General features: G+C 43.6%; 2 protein-coding genes across 2 annotated transcripts in view; one reads left to right on the forward strand and one right to left on the reverse strand.

The window, feature by feature from the left end:
* MCEE (methylmalonyl-CoA epimerase) overlaps positions 1 to 9,407 on the reverse strand; it is a 104,945-nt gene extending 95,538 nt beyond the window's left edge. The window contains exon 1 of the mRNA XM_069222391.1: positions 9,327 to 9,407. Within this exon, the coding sequence (XP_069078492.1) occupies positions 9,327 to 9,354 (28 nt within the window). The 5' untranslated portion in view covers positions 9,355 to 9,407. The remainder of the gene's footprint in view (positions 1 to 9,326) is intronic.
* Positions 9,408 to 9,930: 523 nt separating this feature from the next.
* MPHOSPH10 (M-phase phosphoprotein 10) overlaps positions 9,931 to 19,418 on the forward strand; it is a 174,170-nt gene continuing 164,682 nt past the window's right edge. The window contains exon 1 of the mRNA XM_069222392.1: positions 9,931 to 10,098. Coding sequence (XP_069078493.1) covers positions 10,013 to 10,098 — 86 coding nt within the window. The 5' untranslated portion in view covers positions 9,931 to 10,012. The remainder of the gene's footprint in view (positions 10,099 to 19,418) is intronic.

A 19,418-nucleotide genomic window follows, 5' to 3' on the forward strand; every position in this document is an offset into this window, starting at 1 on the left:
TATTTGATTTGCTTGTAAGTCCCTAGTAAAGTGCAATACATGTGCCCAGGGCCAGTAAGTCAAGTATTACTAGTGTGCTGCAGCACAGACTGTGAAACCCACTACAGTTATCCTCAAACACATCTCAGGGCTACCACTGCAGAATGTGTGGGTGCAGATTTAAACTGCCATTTCGACCTGGACAGTGCACCCACTTGCCAGGCCCAAACCTTCCTTTTTATTACATGAAAATCACCTCTAAGGTTGGTCCTGGTAAGCAGGATGCAGTGTATTTGAAAAGTTTGACATGTATCTTTTGAGTTCTACATGCCCAGGTAGTGAAACACTCTTAATTTCGTTTTCCACTACTGCAAGGCCTATCTCTCCCATAGTTTAAGATTGGGGCTACCTTAAAAATCATTTAAGTGTAATTTACCATTTGGGAAGAGAGAGGGATATGGAATGTAGTGTCTCCAGACTCACAATTTAAAAAATTACACCTTAAGGTGAAGATAGATCTTAAATTTTACATCCGAAAATGCCACTTTTAGAAGTTGGCATTTTCTTACTCCAACCGTTCTGTGCATCTGCCGGTCTCTGAATACACATCTGGGGTAGATGACACCTGGCCTTTGTGCATTCTCTCTAGACAGCCACACACAAAGGGAGCTTGGGTCTCACATTTGCATCCTGATGGCACATCACCTGGCTGATGGGTCTTCATGGGCTAGATGGGAGGGAGGAACTCACCAATATACACAAAAGGTGTGAAGGAGATGAGATACACTAATTGTGATTTTATAGTTATTTACTGTTCAGAATGTTGTATTGGAACCTATGCAGGGAATTCCTCCTTATGGAATAGGTGGTCTAACACACTTAATAGTGTCATGCTTCATCATAAACCACCTATCCCCCTAGTAGTACGATGCCACCAGGGTGGACTCAGCCTTTCAGTGAAAAACACCCAGAGGGAGTTCTTAGATAAAGTATTTTAAATAGTAAAGGGATCTAGTTAAATTAAAATTACCTAGCTGACAACCTTTAATAGTGGTGTCCGTTGGTAAGGTTAAAGAAAAGGAAAAAAAAATAATAGTATGCGTGAATGTAATGACTCACCCCATCTTACAAAAAGTCGAGGGAGGAGCTCACACCTACACCGGAATAGGGCAGTGCCTCTTCTCACACAAAGGGCTGCATACCCCCCTGTACAGTTTCTGGAGACAGGGAAGGAAGGGTGAATTTCTATGGTTTGCATAAAATGGGAGCCAACTCCAATGTCCCTGTAACCTTTGGCTTTTTTAAGTGAATTTCTCTTTTTTTTTTACATAAAGCTATTTTCATTACTATACATTAATCCAACCACCGCTGCGCACAACTTTAGGCCACTAGACCACTCAGCCTTGCATCGCACATGGCCTTCGGCCATGTGTGATGGGTTTGGCCGCAGGGCCTACAGCCAACCCCCTAACCATCCCACCCTTCAAAAGCCTCTTTTGAAGTCTCCTCCACTTCAAAGAAACATCTTGGTATAAGTACTGGGCCCGAAACCCACCAAATCAGTTCACTTTTGGGTCCTAAAGAGACTCTGCCAAGAAGGGCAGATCTGCTGCTAGGAGGGACAGCCACTTTGCAACTTGCTCTGCTGTCTGCTGCTTTTTACAATGAGAAGGACTACTCCTGCTCTACAACCTCAAAGGACATCTCAAGTAACTCCAAGGACTTAGTGGCTTGCCCCCTGTTAGAAATCTCAGGGCCATCAAAGATTTAAACTGCGCACCTGTAATGCTATTCGTATTTAGCCACCAGCTCCATCTTGACCGCTGACTCCATTTTGTGCTTAACTTAGCTTCACACACCATCAGGTACTTTTCTGCGCACAACTTGTCTCGTACAACATGTTTTCACTCTTTGTCACTGAAGCATGGGTACGTAACATGGAGGAGTGAAGAGCACTGAAGATAAGATGTACCAGGCTAAGAAAATTTATGGGAAGGCAGGGAGCAGCGCGGTCTTGGAAAAACACTGTCAGAGTTGGTCTGTGGTGCTGAATACTGTTAATTGTGTATAGCCAAGTATGTAATGGATTGTGGCTGTCTGTATCTAACATTTTACTTATGGCTAAATATGGGGAGATGGGATATGAGGGTGTTGTTTAAAAGGATAAAAACCTACTTTTGATTTTGGCGATCTTTGCAATATTTTGCAGGTTGTGTTGTTCATACCATCCAACAAATACCTTTCTTTTTTTGATTACTCAAAGTGTTAACTATTGATTGTTTAAAAAAAAAAAAACAATATCAAAGCTTTCATGTGGAGGAGAAATTTGGTGATTAGCTGTACATAGCAACTCCTTAGTTTCAAATTGGCGCTAAAGGTTTTATTTGGCCAATGTGTAAAGGATTTATGCAGTACCAAAACAGTAATAATGTCAAAATGCAAAACAATAAAAACAATAAAAATCCCAAACTAAATTACAATAAGAGAGTAAAATGTAGTAAACAAAATGACAAAAATCCAATCAGGATATGATTTTTTAAACATTTAAGGTCATGTAGTTCCAAAAAGCATAAAGCTCTAATGACAGTCAATGGTCGCGATAGACCGGGGACTAGGCCTAATTCGAAACTGACCAAGATGTAGCATGGGTCAGATGTACCAAGCTGGATCATCCTGGTCAAACATTTTAGCTTTTGATTTTGTCTTGTAAGACCCAATTCATCACAGGAGCACACTACTAAAGCTTCCCAGGACCTGAGGGGAGGCACTTTCACACTCACAGGGTATTAAGCAGAGGCCAACAGCAGGATACAATTGCCAGTGATCAGCTGGGTAGTTCCAAGAAAATGCCTTTGTTGCTTGTTTTATTCCTGCAGCTTGAACCAGTCAGCTTTATGATCCTTGGCGCCCACTTCTTCGCCCTCGATACAAGAGGTCACAGACAGAAGCTCCAGGCCTCTTCTGAAGGTTCAGGAAGTGCTTTGAAGTGGGTGCCTGGAGGTGCTACATTTGTTCTTGGCAGTAAGTAGTGGGTGGGAATGACTACTGGGGACACACTAAACAATGGAGTAAAAGTTCTAAGGGTTTAGGGGGCTTAAGAGGTTTAGGGGGCCAACCCTAAACTTTGGGCATTTTCAAGATGGCAAAAGTCTTCGAACACTAAACCTGGGCACTGGGTGTGTGTGAAGAGTGTACTATAATAATCCTAGTGCCCTCTCAGATCTAACACTAAATACAGGTTGAGACAGCCACTATACCCACTATGATAGCAAATACAAACGTCTGATTGGACAAAAATGTCATTATGTTCTCTCCCCTTTCAAGTGTGCCTCAAGGGTTTTATGTAAACCTAGAGACAGAAGAACAGAAGATTGGTAGGCCAAAACGGAGGCCTACAGCGCCAGAGAGTGGATACACAATAATTGTCTTGGCATTCTGTTTTCTCCCCTTTCAAGTGTACCCCAAGTAGTATATGTGAACACAGCAGACCAGTCAAGCAATATTTGACACTCAAGAAGAATTTGATACATAAGTAAAACAGGGTGCCCACAGTCTCCATTCTGCATACTCTGCGGAAATCAGAGGAGTCATCTCTACCCATTCAGGTGAGCCTATTCTTTGCTTCTAGGAACCATTTCATCTATTCAAAGCTAATTAATGTTTAGGAGAAGCAAGAGAACCAATGCAAATTGCCACCCAGGAACTTCAGTCAGGAAAAAAAGTATTGGAATTGGGAGTATTGCAACCTTGTTTAAAGGGAGAGCATGAGTACTTTACTGCTGGACAGCAGGGGTAAATTGCACAGAGTTCTAAAGCCAGAAAAGTATAGGGTCCTGCAAAGGCGAAAAATCCTGGGTGACCGTGCAGAAAAAGTGGATTTCCTACATGGATCTTCCACCTGCTGCACGTGAGTAGAACCTAGATAATTCTCTTGTATGAAAGAATAAGAAAATAGGATCCCTGCTAGCTCACTCTGACCATGATACAGCCAGGAGGCAACAAGGTCAACTTTACCACACATGAGCATCCGAGGGGCTAGTATTTTATTCATGAATGGTCCCACTGCCACTTCTTCAACGATGGATCTCTGTCTCCGCCTAAGCCCAGAAAGGAAAGAGTGTGCAGAGGATAAGTTAAAGGGCCAAGTCGGGAAGGGATCTATACTCCAAAAGTCTTTGTTCCAGTTAATACAGGGAATGAAACAAGAGGATGCAAGGAATGCCAATCCTTTCATGGTGCGTAGATGGGTGAGATTTGCATTTTCAGCACCCTGATGTTTCCCAATGGGCGGGGTTCACCTGATTGAGAGGAGGGACATAGAGGTAATGGTTTTCCTCTAGCCTTATCCCACTTAAGTGTGTGGGAACCTTAATCCCCTTGATATTTTTTTCATAGTCACCACCGTGTCTATTCTCAAAAGCTGATATGATGAATATGGTAAAATGAAAGTGGACAGGTCTGTGCATGTTACGCAGCTGCACATAGATTCTTGCAACAAATTTTCAGCAAAAAAATAAGAAAGATAATACTTTTAATTACATAAAGTTTATATTTTTTGTAAGACTAATATGCCTCAGGTTTCATCACGTAAATGTTCCTCGTAAGCACCCAAATAGTCTTGCTGTAGGCACTTGAATAATAATTTGGATGGTTACCTGGACTTTTTAAATTAAGTTTTACACTTCCTTAGATTTTGGCATATATGCTTAAAGGAAACATCCAAGAGGAAGATTCAGATAGAAATGGCAGAATTTTTATTTCCATGTTAAGTTGCATTGAAGTCAGGGGATTTCAAGGCAAGAAAAGTGAAATAATACAATAAGACGTTTCCTGCACCTTGGAGTGTTTGCATGAATGCCTTCGGAACTGTACAAATCCTATATTTTTATTCAGCAATTTGTTAAATGTAACACATCCAAAAAAAAAACTGGGCTATGGGGAGAATTCCCAACTTGGCTACAGAGACGAATAGTGTACCAGAATTGACTGGTAAAAGCAAGATGTGTTGATGTTAACCGCTTCTGTGCCGGGGACGTAATGGTTACGTCCACTGGCACAGTGCTCCTGTGCCGAGGACGTAACCATTACGTCCTCGCACATGAGCTCAGAGGGAGCCCTCTGTGGGCTTCCCTCCCACCCCACCAATGCAGGTATGGAAGGGGAGCCCTTCCCCTTCCACCCGACCCTCCCCAGTGACGTCTGATGACGTCAGCGCCCGATCGCACACTGACCTCATCAGAGGCCACCTCCCCATCGCACTCGAAACTCAGCTTCCAGCGCGATTGGAAAAGAAATGCTTTACATTTCTCTTCCGATCATGTGATGGGTGCCTGAGAGGCTTCAAAGGGTAGGGAAGGAAAGGAATTTCCTTCCCTTTGAAGTCTCTCAGAGCATTTTAGCAGCCATAACATATGCGATCTGGCTGCTGAAATGCCCACTAGACACCAGGGTTTTTTTCAAATAAGGAAATTGGCTTAAGGGGAGCGACCCCTTGGGCAAGGGTAGCTCCCCATGGGGGCAATTTTTTTCCAAGGACTTTTCTGCCCCCCACCCCTCCTGGGGGCAGATTGGCCTATTGTTGTTAGGCCAATCTGCCCCCATAGGGGGTAGAAACATCTAGGCGCCAGGGATCTTTTTTTTTTGTTTTGCTTTTTAGAGGTGGGGAGCGACCCCTTAGGCAAGGGTCGCTCCCCTAGGGGGCAAATTATATTTAGGCCATTTCTGCCCCCCTTGGGGGCCGATCGGCCTATTTTTATGAGGCCAATCTGCCCCCAAGGGGGGCAAAAACCACTAGACACCCGGGAGTTTTTCTTTTTAAGGCAAATTCACGCAAGGGTCGCTCACCGGGTGGGGGGTTGAGGGGTGGGAGGGAGCAAATTTATTTTAGGTCATTTCTGAGGGTGGTGGCTACCAATCAGTGTGGGCTGGTTATGTCCCCACCCCAACTGAAGGGGGTAACAGTCTTTCAGCTCTCTGCCGCACACTAAAACATCTTATCCCACCGCAAGCAAGAGGACATTTGATTACTTTGGGTTTTGGTTTTACATTCGGGCCATGAGAGCTTGGCTAACTCTCAAAATCGTCCCACTTGGAATGATGAGGGCTGCAGTTTATGGACTTTGGGATGCTGCCATGTAGAAAAATCCAAAAGACCTAGACACATCTGAAAACTAAACATCTGGCTGATTCCAGGGTGATGTGTTTCACATGCACCCCCCACCATTTTCTTACCCACGATGCCCTGCAAACCTCCAACTTTGCTGGAAATCACAAATTTTTTCCACATTTTTGTGATGGAACCTTCCGAAATCCACAAAATTCCTACTACCCAGAATTGTCTCATCTATACCGATAAAAATTCTGCCCCACTTGTCAGCCTAAAAATGTGTTTTTTTTCAAACAGCCCTTTTGGACCCGCTTTAGTTCCCCCTCAATTTGGACATGTTTTTGGCTCTTCCCTGTCACAAGCACTTGGCCCACCTACACAAGTGAGGTATCATTTTTACCGGGAGACTGAGGGGAACGTTGGGTGGTATGAACTTTGTCCCAGTGCGGTGATCCCACACAAAAATGTGGGAAAAATTTGATATTTTAGCTAAATTTGAGGTTTGCTGAGGATTCTGGGTAAGAAAACATTGAGGGATCCATGCAAGTCACACCTCCCTGGACTCCCTCGTGTGTCTAGTTTGCAGAAATGTCTGGGTTTGGTAGGTTTCCCTAGATGGCTGCTGAACCCATGACCAAAAACGCAGGTGACCCCCTTTCCTTTCCCCCGCAAAAACTAGTAGTATTGTATTTGATCATTTTGATGTGTGCTGATAGTGTTTTGGGGCATTTCCTTTCGCAGGCAGTAGGCCTACTCACAAAAGTGAGGTACCATTTTTATCGGGAGACTTGGGGGAACGCTGGGTGGAAGGAAATTTGTGGCTCCTCTCAGATTCCAGAACTTTCTGTCACCGAAATGAGAGGAAAAAGTGTTTTTTTGGGCCATATTTTGAGGTTTGCAAACAATTCTGTGTAACAGAACGTGGTCACAGCCCCACAAGTCACCCCATCTTGGATTCCTCTAGGTGTCTAGTTTTCAAAAATGCGCAGCTTTGCTAAGTTTCCCTCTGTGCCGGCTGAGCTAAAGGACAAAATCCACAGCTAGGCACTTTGCAAAAAACAGCTCTGTTTTCTTGTGGAAAATGTGATGTGTCCACATTGTGTTTTGGGGCATTTCCTGTTGCAGGCGCTAGGCCTACCCACACAAGTGAGGTACTGTTTTTATAGGGAGACTTGGGGGAATGCTGAGTGGAAGGAAATTTGTGGCTCCTCTCAGATTCCAGAACTTTCTGTCACCCAAATGAGAGGAAAATGTGTTTTTTTGGCAAACTTTTGAGGTTTGCAAAGGATTCTGGGTAACATAACCTGGTCGGGCCCTACAAGTTACCTCATATTGGATTCCCCTAGGTGTCTGCTTTTCAAAAATGTGCAGGTTTGGTAGGTTTCCCTCGGTGCCGGCTGAGCTAGAGGACAAAATCCACAGCTAAACACTTTGCAAAAAACAGCTCTGTTTTCTTTGGGAAAATGTGATGTGTCCACATTGTGTTTTGGGGCATTTCCTGTCGCAGGCGCTAGGCCTACCCACACAAGTGAGGTACCATTTTTATCTGGAGACTTGGGGGAACGCTGGGTGGAAGGAAATCTGTGGCTCCTCTCAGATTCCAGAACTTTCTGTCACCGAAATGAGAGGAAAAAGTGTTTTTTTGGCAAACTTTTGAGCTTTGCAAAGCATTCTGGGTAACATAACCTGGTCGGAGCCCCACAAGTCACCCCAACTTGGATTCCCCTAGGTGTCTTGTTTTCAAAAATGTGCAGGTTTGGTAGGTTTCCTTAGGTGCCAGCTGAGCTCGAGGCCAAAATCTACAGCTAGGCACTTTGCAAAAAACATGTCAGATTTCAATGTAAAAATGTGATGTGTCCATGTTGTGTTTCCTGTGGCGAGCATTAGGCCTACCAACGCAAGTGAGGTACCATTTATATTAGGAGACTTAGGGGAACACAGAATAGCACAACAAGTGTTATTGACACTTGTCTTTCTCTACAACTTTTCCTTCCAAATGTAAGACAGTGTGTAAAAAAGACGTCTGTTTGAGAAATGCCCTGTAATTCACATACTAGTATGGGCACCCCAGAATTCAGAGATGTACAAATAACCACTGTTTCTCAACACCTTATCTTGTGTTCATTTTGGTTTTCTTGATACCCATTTCTCACTTTTTATATTTCACAAAATTAATTGCTGTATGCCCAGTACCCAATGATTACCCGTTGCAAGGTGCATATTCCCTCTACCAGAAGAGTCTAGCAGACATAACGGTATATTGCTTTTGAAAATATGACATCGCAGGAAAAAGTTACAGAGTAAAACGTGGAGAAAAATGGCTGTTTTTTCACCATATTTTTTTATTTCAGCTGTTATTTTCTGTAGGAAACACTTGTAGGATCTACACAAATTACCCCTTGCTGAATTCAGAATTGTGTCTACTTTTCAGAAATGTTTAGCTTTTCTGGGATCCAGCATTGGTTTCACACCCATTTCTGTCACTAACTGGAGAGAGGCCGAAAGCACAAAAAATAGTAAAAAATTGGGAATGTCCCAGTAAAATGCCACAATTGTGTTGAAAAATTGGGTTTTCTGATTCAAGTCTGCCTGTTCCTGAAGTCTGGAAAGATGGTGAGTTTAGCACAGCAAACCCTTTGTTGATGCAATTTTCAGGGAAAAAAACACAAGCCTTCTTTTGCAGCCCTTTTTTCCCCCTTTTTTTTTTTTTTTTAAAGGAACTTTTTGCTGTATTTTAGCTAATTTCTTGGTCTCTTCCAGGGTAATCCACAAACTCTGAGTACCTCTAGAATCCCTAGGATGTTGGGAAAAAAAGGACGCAAATTTGGAGTGGATAGCTTATGTGGACAAAAATGTATGAAGGCCTAAGCGCGAACTGCCCCAAATAGCCAAAAAAAAGGCTCAGCACAGGAGGGGAAAAGGCCTGGCAGCGAAGGGGTTAAGATGCCTCACGCTGGGCACACCCCAATGCAGCTATATATTTGATTCCCCGAAACATTTCTGATGTATGGGATATGCACACAAGGTAAATAAAGTGCCCTTGGAAAGAAGCATACAGGAAAGTCAATCAAGTTGCTCACAACCTGAATCAGTCATTACCAGGTTAAGCATACTTAACACATTATCTTGTTTTGGCATGGTGGTACCGATCAGGTTTGGCCGTATTTTACCGAAAATATAATGCTTTTTATAGGTACCCTCGGCCATCTTCGCTTCGCATGATGGAAAGTAAAAGGTTTACCTGTCAATCGCATTGTGAAGGCAGCCATATTGACTCTAAGTCATTCATAGATAACTTTACTTAGCATATTTAAACCGGACAAACGAACAAAAACGGGATTGCCAAAGAAAGGACTAGTCTGCCTATGTCAGAGGATCAAAGGTAAACCGAGCGGCCATGTTGGAATGTTAATACTTCCCGGCTATTTGTAGGGAAATAATACGAATTAATACATTTTGACCAGAAACGTAATTGTATTGTATTTATATAGCGCTTACTACGCCGGACGAGGCGTCAGATTTTAATAGACCTACTAACTGCAAACTGTGCTTTTAAGTTAGAATAAAAATAACGTAGGTTTCCTTAGTTATGATTAGACGTCGTCTTTCCCTGGACATGTGGACGTTTTTATTTGATTGATTTTTAAATGTTGCATAAACTCCGCTTAGAAATCGACGTGGAAACGACAATGGATTTGTTAATTTTAGGACGTCTGCCAGTTTACTTCGATCAGTTCAGAGTCTCTGCCTATTAATTCTTCATCACTGCTGTCCATTACTGGAAAGGTGAGCTGCCTATTCACCACCGACTTCTGCCTGTTGCGGAACTATTCTTTTTTGAGTGCTGTGTTTCCAGCCGGACCGGATGTTCACAACTCCACTCCGGAGTCTCTTCAGCGCTTCACATGTGGGCTCTGTTTCTGAAGGATGGCAGCGCAGCAGAAGGAAAATGTGCTGCAGAGCTGCCTAAAGAGCCTTAAGGTAGCCAGTGCCCAACCCGAGAGGTTCCTAAGGTAAGATCTAAACGTAGTACCGTTAACGTATGTCATACTTACAGTTCAGTCTATCAAAGTGCTGGTTAGGAGCCCATGTGTAGCACCAAACCCTGCACAAAAAAATTAGGAGACATTTAATCTAGCGACCCCCTCGTTAGGGTTGCCGTGTGGTTAGGTACTAAGAGTACCTCACCTCTGATTCCATGCCAAGGCGACCGCGTGCGAACCAAGGACTCAAGTTATCCGTGTCACCGCCTAAAAACCGTATGCATTTTTGGGGCGTTTTAGTCTTGGTTCGCGTCAGCTGATCCAACTGAACCATCGCAAATGAAACCAATGAACTGTAGAAGAAACTTACAGGACCTAGAACACCACATTCTTTGAGCGGAGTCATCTGGTAACCTTAATCCATTTTGTCATTTTTGACTTTCGTTTAACAGGTTACTGCATTCTGGGACTTCTAGTTATTTGTATGCTCGACTGAAATAACTGACCATACCTGACACCTGTTATTTGTATTTTAATGCAAATTACTCGGTGGTGTACCCATGGACCCACGCTTGGTTGTTAGCCTTTAATTAAAGGATTAGGTTACAGGTATATGCTTTACCACGATATTAGAGTAATACAGTTAATTAAATATCTCGTCATTACCTTTAACGAGGGAATACACTAAGGGCCGGATTACTTTGCTTTCAATAGAAGATTACTCTAACCTCATCAGAGCTGCTTTACATTAAATAGGACAGTACTTCTTCTCAGTAGTGCAGTATGAGTGCTAACGCGTCCCTTTATGATAATTTATTACACATTAGGACTCGTTTTAGGCCAATTAATCTTTTGACCCAGTTGAGAGACACCTTAGGACGAGATAGCTAATTATTATGTCAATCAATACGTCAATAATGTCATCAATATTTAATATAACAATGCATTTCACTTTAGTCAAAGACATCTATCAATTCAAGGCACCACCATGACCTGGCAGTCCTGAATAACCACACCAGTTTAGTAGAATCTTATGAGTTTTATTCCCTGTTAGTTACAATTCTAAGAGCAAGTGTGTTAATCTCAAAACCAAGAAACAAAATAGTATAGTCACAATATGGCAACTCTGATAAGATTTAATTAAGGCAAAAATCATAAACATCAAAACATAACACAGCGTGAACATCAATCAACTTTAGCAGAGTGTCATTAACGCTCGGTTCAACAAATCATAGATTCAGTTGTTTGTCTATTTTGCGTCCGTTTAGTGAACACCTGTCCTAACCACTGATTAGCATTGGCATGTTGGGCTTCATGCAAAACAATTTAGAACACCAATTTGGAAAACATCTAGCTATGCTCTCTGTCAAAAGTAGGCAGTTGGTACCTAGAAAGGAAAAGCAAACAGACAAATCACAATTTCATTGTCATAGTTACCCTCCAAGGTTTGGGTCAGCACTCTGGTTCAGTCTTTGTCTTCAGGACATCAGTCGCTTCGCCATCAGTTGAAACTCAGCTCTGGGGCAAAAAGGGGCACTTCCCTCATAAGGAGGTAAAGTGTAAATGGGCTATCTAAGGAAGAGGATGGATTTAGTAAACCAATAAGTCACCAAAAAGAGTGACAGAGTTTCTGGATAAAATCGATAGCCTTACCTAACATCTCTATCGGGCTCCCTGTGTCATGGGTTTTTATCCCTTTTTCATTGTACATTCCAATAAAACAGAGGTCTTCAAACTGGGGGGCGGACCCCCTAGTGGGGCCTCGAGTGATCCCAGGGGGGGGGGCCCAGACTCTGGTCAAAATAAATGTTATACAGATAATAGGCTTTTTTTAAAGCAGAAGCAGGTTATTGTAGTTTAAAAAAGGTAACAGTACTTAACTGCAATGTTTAAATAGGTTTAGACATATTTAAACATTTCCATGTTTATAAAATAATTGTGAAAAATTCTGAGGGGGACCCAATGATTTTTATTTTTCAACTGGGGGGGGGGGGCATTAAACAGTTTGGAGACATCTGCCCTAAAATCTAATTGGCTAAGGGGTTGCACCCCACTATCTCTACACAATTAATTTTGAATTAGGTCATCAAATTTGTCACCCCACGATAGTTCTCAGACAGTTTATTGGTCCATATGATTTACGTCTTCGGAGGTAGCACGTCCGGTATGATTTCATCCTTCTGTAATTCTTTGCACATCTTTTGGTCAGTAGCACCATTGTCTTCACTGGTTTAAACGACCTTGTACATTATATTAATCTACAATGTTGCATTTTAGCTAAACATTTCTACAAGCAATATGAATTTCATGAGAACGGGTCCACTATGGTTACATTCAGCTTCTAGTTGAAGAAAACAAGAGGTCATGTCCTTTTGCGAGTCAGCACACTGCACGTTTAGAAAAATACATTTAATATGAGAGCCAGGCAGCTAAGCTTCGGCTCATGCTAACTTAAGGCCTACAAGATTTATTCAACGTAACTTTAATAACATAATCATTAATAATTAGTACAAAATTATTCTTTAATATACATTTTCATTGGTATTAGTCATTTTCATTAGTCCCCGTATACATTGACGGCCACTCCCTGTGGTCACATTTCAAGTGCACGTTTTAGCAAAACATTAGTACAACTTCTATGTGGCATTATCACAACTTCTATGTGGCATTATCACACATTAGTTCATAAACATTTCACGTAAATATAGATTTTATAAGCTACGCTCTCTCAGTCCCTCGTCTGATGACGTTCGTCATCACACAAACCTTTCCCTTTTGACCTTTCACTTTTAATTTTTCACTTTGCGCATAATGCGCATTTCAACACCTTGTCCTTTGTGTGAGCTCTCCCAAATTTCATTAAACATTTTCTCCATTTTGCTTTCTTCGTTCCTTCTGTTCCTTTTGGTCCATTTTCTTCTAATTTTCTCATTAATTTTGCATGCTCCTCATAGACCCAATAAACAGATCAGGACAATAAATAGACCCCCTAATATTTTTGCAAGCACCCCATTCCAAATACTGGTAAACCAGCTCCCTACCCTGGTAATTCCTTTTCCAACTTTCTCCCAAACTCCAGGTCCTTTCAAATCTTTCAAATCTGCACTATCTCTTGTTAGGTTAGTAAGCATACCTCTAATCTTTCTACTGTTATCTGGAATAAAATGAGCAACAATGACGTTCGTTAAGCATCTTACAGACTCCGCCGCTCTTTGCTAAAAGAATGTCTAAAGCAAGCCGATTTTTGAAGAGTCATAGCTCTTTCCGCAGCAAGTTCAGTATCCATGATGAGTATAGCCCCTGTGAAATATTTGTACGCATGTTATCCACAATAGTAGACCACTTTCAAATCTTTGAGTTTAAAATAACCCCTACTGAAGGAATTATGGCTCCAAATATGTCACCACCGACAGCAGCCGCTGTCTCTCGTTTTTGTCTAGCATGTTGTAATTCAGACATTTTAGGTATTTGTTTTAAGTCATCAATATGGTAAATCTTTGGGAAAACTATCCCCAAATAACATGTCCCATACCATCCCTTAGGGAGACGATAATAAGCATTGAGTCCACAGATGTAATAGATCCCCTGGATGACTGGATCCTGTCCATTTAATATGAATGTCCATTTACTCTGAAACAAAAACACATGCATGCATTCACTCGTTCCCACAAATAAAGTGTCATGATCAGATTTTGGCCTATATATACAAAGCCTACCTACATGTAATGCGTCTATGGCTAATTTGCCCTGCGTCTTTATTGCGGTGTAAGCATAATCATTTGCATATGTGCGTTTCTCTAGCCCTTCTTCTAATTTTTCTTTCAGTGCTTTGCGTCTATCATCAGTGTGATCTAAAAAGCTTTTCTCTACAGGTATTAATAAGCAGGTCAGATTGTTGCGGTGTGCATACGCTTTGCCAAAGGTTAGTGTCGGCTCAAAGAAACCTCTAAATAATTTTATACTATGTTCTTTAGCTAACTTGTTCAGAAACTCAATCACAGGCACAAAGGAAAACACTGCGTCTAGATTTGAATAAAAATATTGCACATGTTCTTGGTCATAGAATCTTGTTAGTAGCAAACTGCAACTTATCCCGTAGGTTAAAGGCAGACTATGGTAAGTGACCCCTTCTTGTACTTGTAGGAAGTTGGCTCTGTATGCACTATTTCAAAGTAAGGAATAGTATGCACAGAGTCCAAGGGTTCCCCTTAGAGGTAAGATAGTGGCAAAAAAGAGATAATACTAATGCTCTATTTCGTGGTAGTGTGGTCGAGCAGTAGGCTTATCAAAGGAGTAGTGTTAAGCATTTGTTGTACATACACACAGGCAATAAATGAGGAACACACACTCAGAGACAAATCCAGGCCAATAGGTTTTGTTATAGAAAAATATCTTTTCTTAGTTTATTTTAAGAACCACAGGTTCAAATTCTACATGTAATATCTCATTTGAAAGGTATTGCAGGTAAGTACTTTTGGAACTTGGAAAAATTACAGTAGCATATATACTTTTCACATAAAACACAAATAGCTGTTTTAAAAGTGGACACTTAGTGCAATTTTCACAGTTCCTGGGGGAGGTAAGGTTTTGTTAGTTTTGTCAGGTAAGTAAATCACTTACAAGTCTCAGGTTTGGGTCCAAGGTAGCCCACCGTTGGGGGTTAAGAGCAACCCCAAAGTTACCACACCAGCAGCACAGGGCCGGTCAGGTGCAGAGGTCAAAGAGGTGCCCAAAACACATAGGCTTCAATGGAGAGAAGGGGGTGCCCCGGTTCCGGTCTGCCAGCAGGTAAGTACCCGCGTCTTCGGAGGGCAGACCAGGGGGGTTTTGTAGGGCACCGGGGGGGACACAAGTCAGCACAAAAAGTACACCCTCAGCAGCGCAGGGGCGGCCGGGTGCAGTGTGCAAACACGCGTCGGGTTTACAATGGTTTTCAAGGAGAGATCAAGGAATCTCTTCAGCGTTGCAGGCAGGCAAGGGGGGGGGGCTCCTCGGGGTGGCCACCACCTGGGCAAGGGAGAGGGCCTCCTGGGGGTCACTCCTGCACAGGAGTTCCGTTCCTTTAGGTGCTGGGGGCTGCGGGTGCAGGGTCTTTTCCAGCCGTCAGGTAATGGAGTTCAGGCAGTCGCGGTCAGGGGGAGCCTTGGGATTCCCTCTGCAGGCGTCGCTGTGGGGGTTCAGGGGGGACAACTTTGGTTACTCACGGTCTCTGAGTCGCTGGAGGGTCCTCCCTGAGGTGTTGGTTCTCCACCAGTCGAGTCGGGGTCGCCGGGTGCAGTGTTGCAAGTCTCACGCTTCTTGCGGGGAGTTGCAGGGGTCTTTAGGTCTGCTCCTTGAAACAAAGTTGCAGTTCTTTTGGAGCAGTGCCGCTGTCCTCAGGAGTTTCTTGTCTTTCTTGAAGCAGGGCAGTCCTCGGAGGATTCAGAGGTCGCTGGTCCCTTGGAAAGCGTCGCTGGAGCAGGGTTCTTTGGAAGGCAGGAGACAGGCCGGTAGGACTGGGGCCAAAGCAGTTGGTGTCTTCTGTTCTTCCTCTGCAGGGGTTTTTCAGCTCTGCAGTCTTCTTCTTCTTGTAGTTTCAGGAATCTAATTTCTTAGGTTCAGGGAAGCCCTTAAATACTAAATTTAAGGGCGTGTTTAGGTCTGGGGGGTTAGTAGCCAATGGCTACTAGCCCTGAGGGTGGGTACACCCTCTTTGTGCCTCCTCCCAAGGGGAGGGGGTCACATCCCTAATCCTATTGGGGAATCCTCCATCTGCAAGATGGAGGATTTCTAAAAGTTAGTCACTTCAGCTCAGGACACTTTAGGGGCTGTCCTGACTGGCCAGTGACTCCTCCTTGTTATTCTCATTATTTTCTCCGGCCTTGCTGCCAAAAGTGGGGGCCGTGGCCAGAGGGGGCGGGCAACTCTACTAGCTGGAGTGTCCTGCGGTGCTGGCACAAAGGGGTGAGCCTTTGAGGCTCACCGCCAGGTGTGACAGCTTCTGCCTGGGGGAGGTGTTAGCATCTCCACCCAGTGCAGGCTTTGTTACTTTCCTCAGAGTGACAAAGGCACTCTCCCCATGGGGCCAGCAACATGTCTCGGTTGTGGCAGGCTGCTGGAACTAGTCAGCCTACACAGATAGTCGGTTAAGGTTTCAGGGGGCACCTCTAAGGTGCCCTCTGGGGTGTATTTCACAATAAAATGTACACTGGCATCAGTGTGCATTTATTGTGCTGAGAAGTTTGATACCAAACTTCCCAGTTTTCAGTGTAGCCATTATGGTGCGGTGGAGTCCGTGTTTGACAGACTCCCAGACCATATACTCTTATGGCTACCCTGCACTGACAATGTCTAAGGTTTGGCTTAGACACTGTAGGGGCACAGTACTCATGCACTGGTGCCCTCACCTATGGTATAGTGCACCCTGCCTTAGGGCTGTAAGGCCTACTAGAGGGGTGACTTATCTATACTGCATAGGCAGTGTGAGGTTGGCATGGCACCCTGAGGGGAGTGCCATGTCGACTTACTCGTTTTGTTCTCACCAGCACACACAAGCTGGCAAGCAGTGTGTCTGTGCTGAGTGAGGGGTCCCCAGGGTGGCATAAGATATGCTGCAGCCCTTAGAGACCTTCCCTGGCATCAGGGCCCTTGGTACCAGGGGTACCAGTTACAAGGGACTTACCTGGATGCCAGGGTGTGCCAATTGTGGAATCAAAAGTACAGGTTAGGGAAAGAACACTGGTGCTGGGGTCTGGTTAGCAGGCCTCAGCACACTTTCAATTCAAAACATAGCATCAGCAAAGGCAAAAAGTCAGGGGGTAACCATGCCAAGGAGGCATTTCCTTACAGTACTGATGAAGGAATCTTTGTGCACACATAACAGTTCCTCGCATCCATAGTATCGACATACTCATTCAGCAAGCGATAGAAGACATTAGTAGAGTTCCCCCTTTGAATTAGTTCCCTCATGCAAGTATTTAGTATCGTGCTCAAACTTTTCCCATGGTGTTAGTGTAGCAGTCTCAGGTTTTGAAGCATTGTTCACTTTCTTATCCAACCACGGCATTCCCTACACCTACAATTATTATTGCACACACAATACTCAATATAACACTTAACCAACCACACACTTTGCTCTTTTTGCTACTACTTCTAGTGTAAGCCATGATCTGTAAAGAATCAGATAGCAGAATAACTCAAAGCAGACAATCAACTTGAGGACGATTAAGAGCTCTCTTTTTTTTTTTTTTTTTAATGTAAGTCTCCCTTTCTCTCTTTGCATGTATTTACAGCGTTTCACTCACCCCAGGGACCTTTTGTCAAATCAGGTTAGCAACTTGTCATAATCTGTTTTCAGAGTCAATTCAGGTTTCATATGTCATATCTGGTAATCTATAAGTCTCTTTTCTCAGCTTTCAGCTTTCGATTTTCAATTTTAACACAGTCTTTTCTTGTTTGAATTCAGGTACCGTAGTATTGGCCTGGTACTCCTCGATCAAAGCAAAAGGCTAAGAATTCTTGTTGCCATTCAGATGTCGTTACATATGCCCATTCAGGACCTGCGTACCTTCTGTTTGCGATTCTTTCTTTTCAATCTGCGTTCACTTTGCAACTCTCCTTCACTAAGATCCTCCCTTCTGGTTGTATCAATTTCTTCCTCTATTGTTTCACAAGGAACAACCTTTTCCCTTGCAGCTTGTTTCTCTGGCCAATTATCACCTTTATGCATTTTCTTCCTGCTTGGCCTCTCAGGACGCTGAACAGTACCCTCCTCTTGTACTATGGTGTTCTCTCTTGAGGGACCTGCAATTGGCTCAGGAGGTATCTCTGTGTTTTGATCTCCTTCTGCTCTCCCCCCTCGTCTTCTGGGCCTGTAACCGGGTTCAAGCTCTAACCCGTATCTGTCTACCTCTGGGAGAACCTCTCCTTGTTGCGGTTCTCCTGCTGCCTCTACTGAGATAGGTTCACCGTCACCTCTCTCGAACTCATTTACTGTTTGAGGGACTAGGCCGTCCTCAGTGGGCTCTCCTACAGTCTCCGTTTCCCTTTGAATACTCTCCGGCCCTGAGACTTCCCTCTGGGGAGCTGTTGTTTCGGGCACTTAAAGTCCCTCATCAGCTGGACATGTTACCTTCTTTGTGTGACTGGCATGTATCCAGTTTGGGACTCCTGCACACTTCACAGCAGTGGTTGTTGTCAGTATTACTTGATATGGCCCCTTCCAGTGCGGCTCCAAACACATCTTCCTTACATGCTTCTTGACAACCACCCATTCACCGGCTTGCAGAGTGTGACCTGGATCACTGATTGGTGGCAACGTATTGGCCTCCACCTGGTGGGAAAACGAGCGGACCACATCAGCCAAACCTCTGCAGTAGTCCAACACCATATCATCCGTGATATTCACAAGAGCATTTGCAGGTACTGCGGGCAACCTCATAGCTCGGCCCATGATTATCTCATGGGGAGATAATCCTGTCTTCTTGTCAGGTGTGTTTCTCATTGACATCAACACTAAGGGCAATGCATCTGGCCATTTCATGTTGGTAGCTGCGCAAATTTTTGCCATTCTCGACTTCAAGGTACCATTCATCTGTTCCACTAGTCCTGATGCTTCGGGGCGATAGCTACAATGCAGCTTCTGCTCAATGTCTAATGCAGCACATAAGAGCTTTATCACCTCATTGTCAAAGTATCTGCCCCTATCTGATTCCAAAGAGACCGGGAAACCGAACCATGGTATTAGGTCTCTAAGCAATGGCTTTGCTACTGTGAGGCTGTCATTCCTACGTGTAGGGTAAGCTTCAATCCAATGGCTGCAAACACACACATTCACCAACACGTACCTCAAGCCTCCACACATGGGCATTTCAATGAAATCTATTTGCATCTTGCTAAACGGACCTCCAGCTCTCCCAATGTGGCTCAGTCACCACAGTCCCTTTTCCCGCATTCATCTGTTGACAGATGATGGACATGTAACAGGTAACCTCTGCGGCTTGTCTGAATTTCGGATTAAAGCAGTCAATTTTGAACAATCTAATCATTGCGTCTCTCCCAAGATTTGCTTGTCCATGGTACAACCTTGCAAATTGTGACAAAAGACTGTTTGGTAAAACCAGCTTCCCCTCCTCTGAGACCCACAAATCGTCAGCTCTCTGTACACATTGCATTCTCTGCCAGGAGCGTTTTTCTTCTCTGCTAGCACGACCCTGCAGTGATTTCAGCTCATCTAATGTGTCAACAACTCTTAGTGCAAAGTTTAAACATGTTTCATTTTCAGTTTGCGGTAACAATTCCCACTGATCCTTGAACGATTTACAGTTCAATGCACAAAACCTTGAGACTTGATCTGCATAGCCGTTTCCCAT

Source organism: Pleurodeles waltl, chromosome 3_1 (genome assembly GCF_031143425.1).
Source record: "Pleurodeles waltl isolate 20211129_DDA chromosome 3_1, aPleWal1.hap1.20221129, whole genome shotgun sequence".
Taxonomy (NCBI): domain Eukaryota; kingdom Metazoa; phylum Chordata; class Amphibia; order Caudata; family Salamandridae; genus Pleurodeles; species Pleurodeles waltl.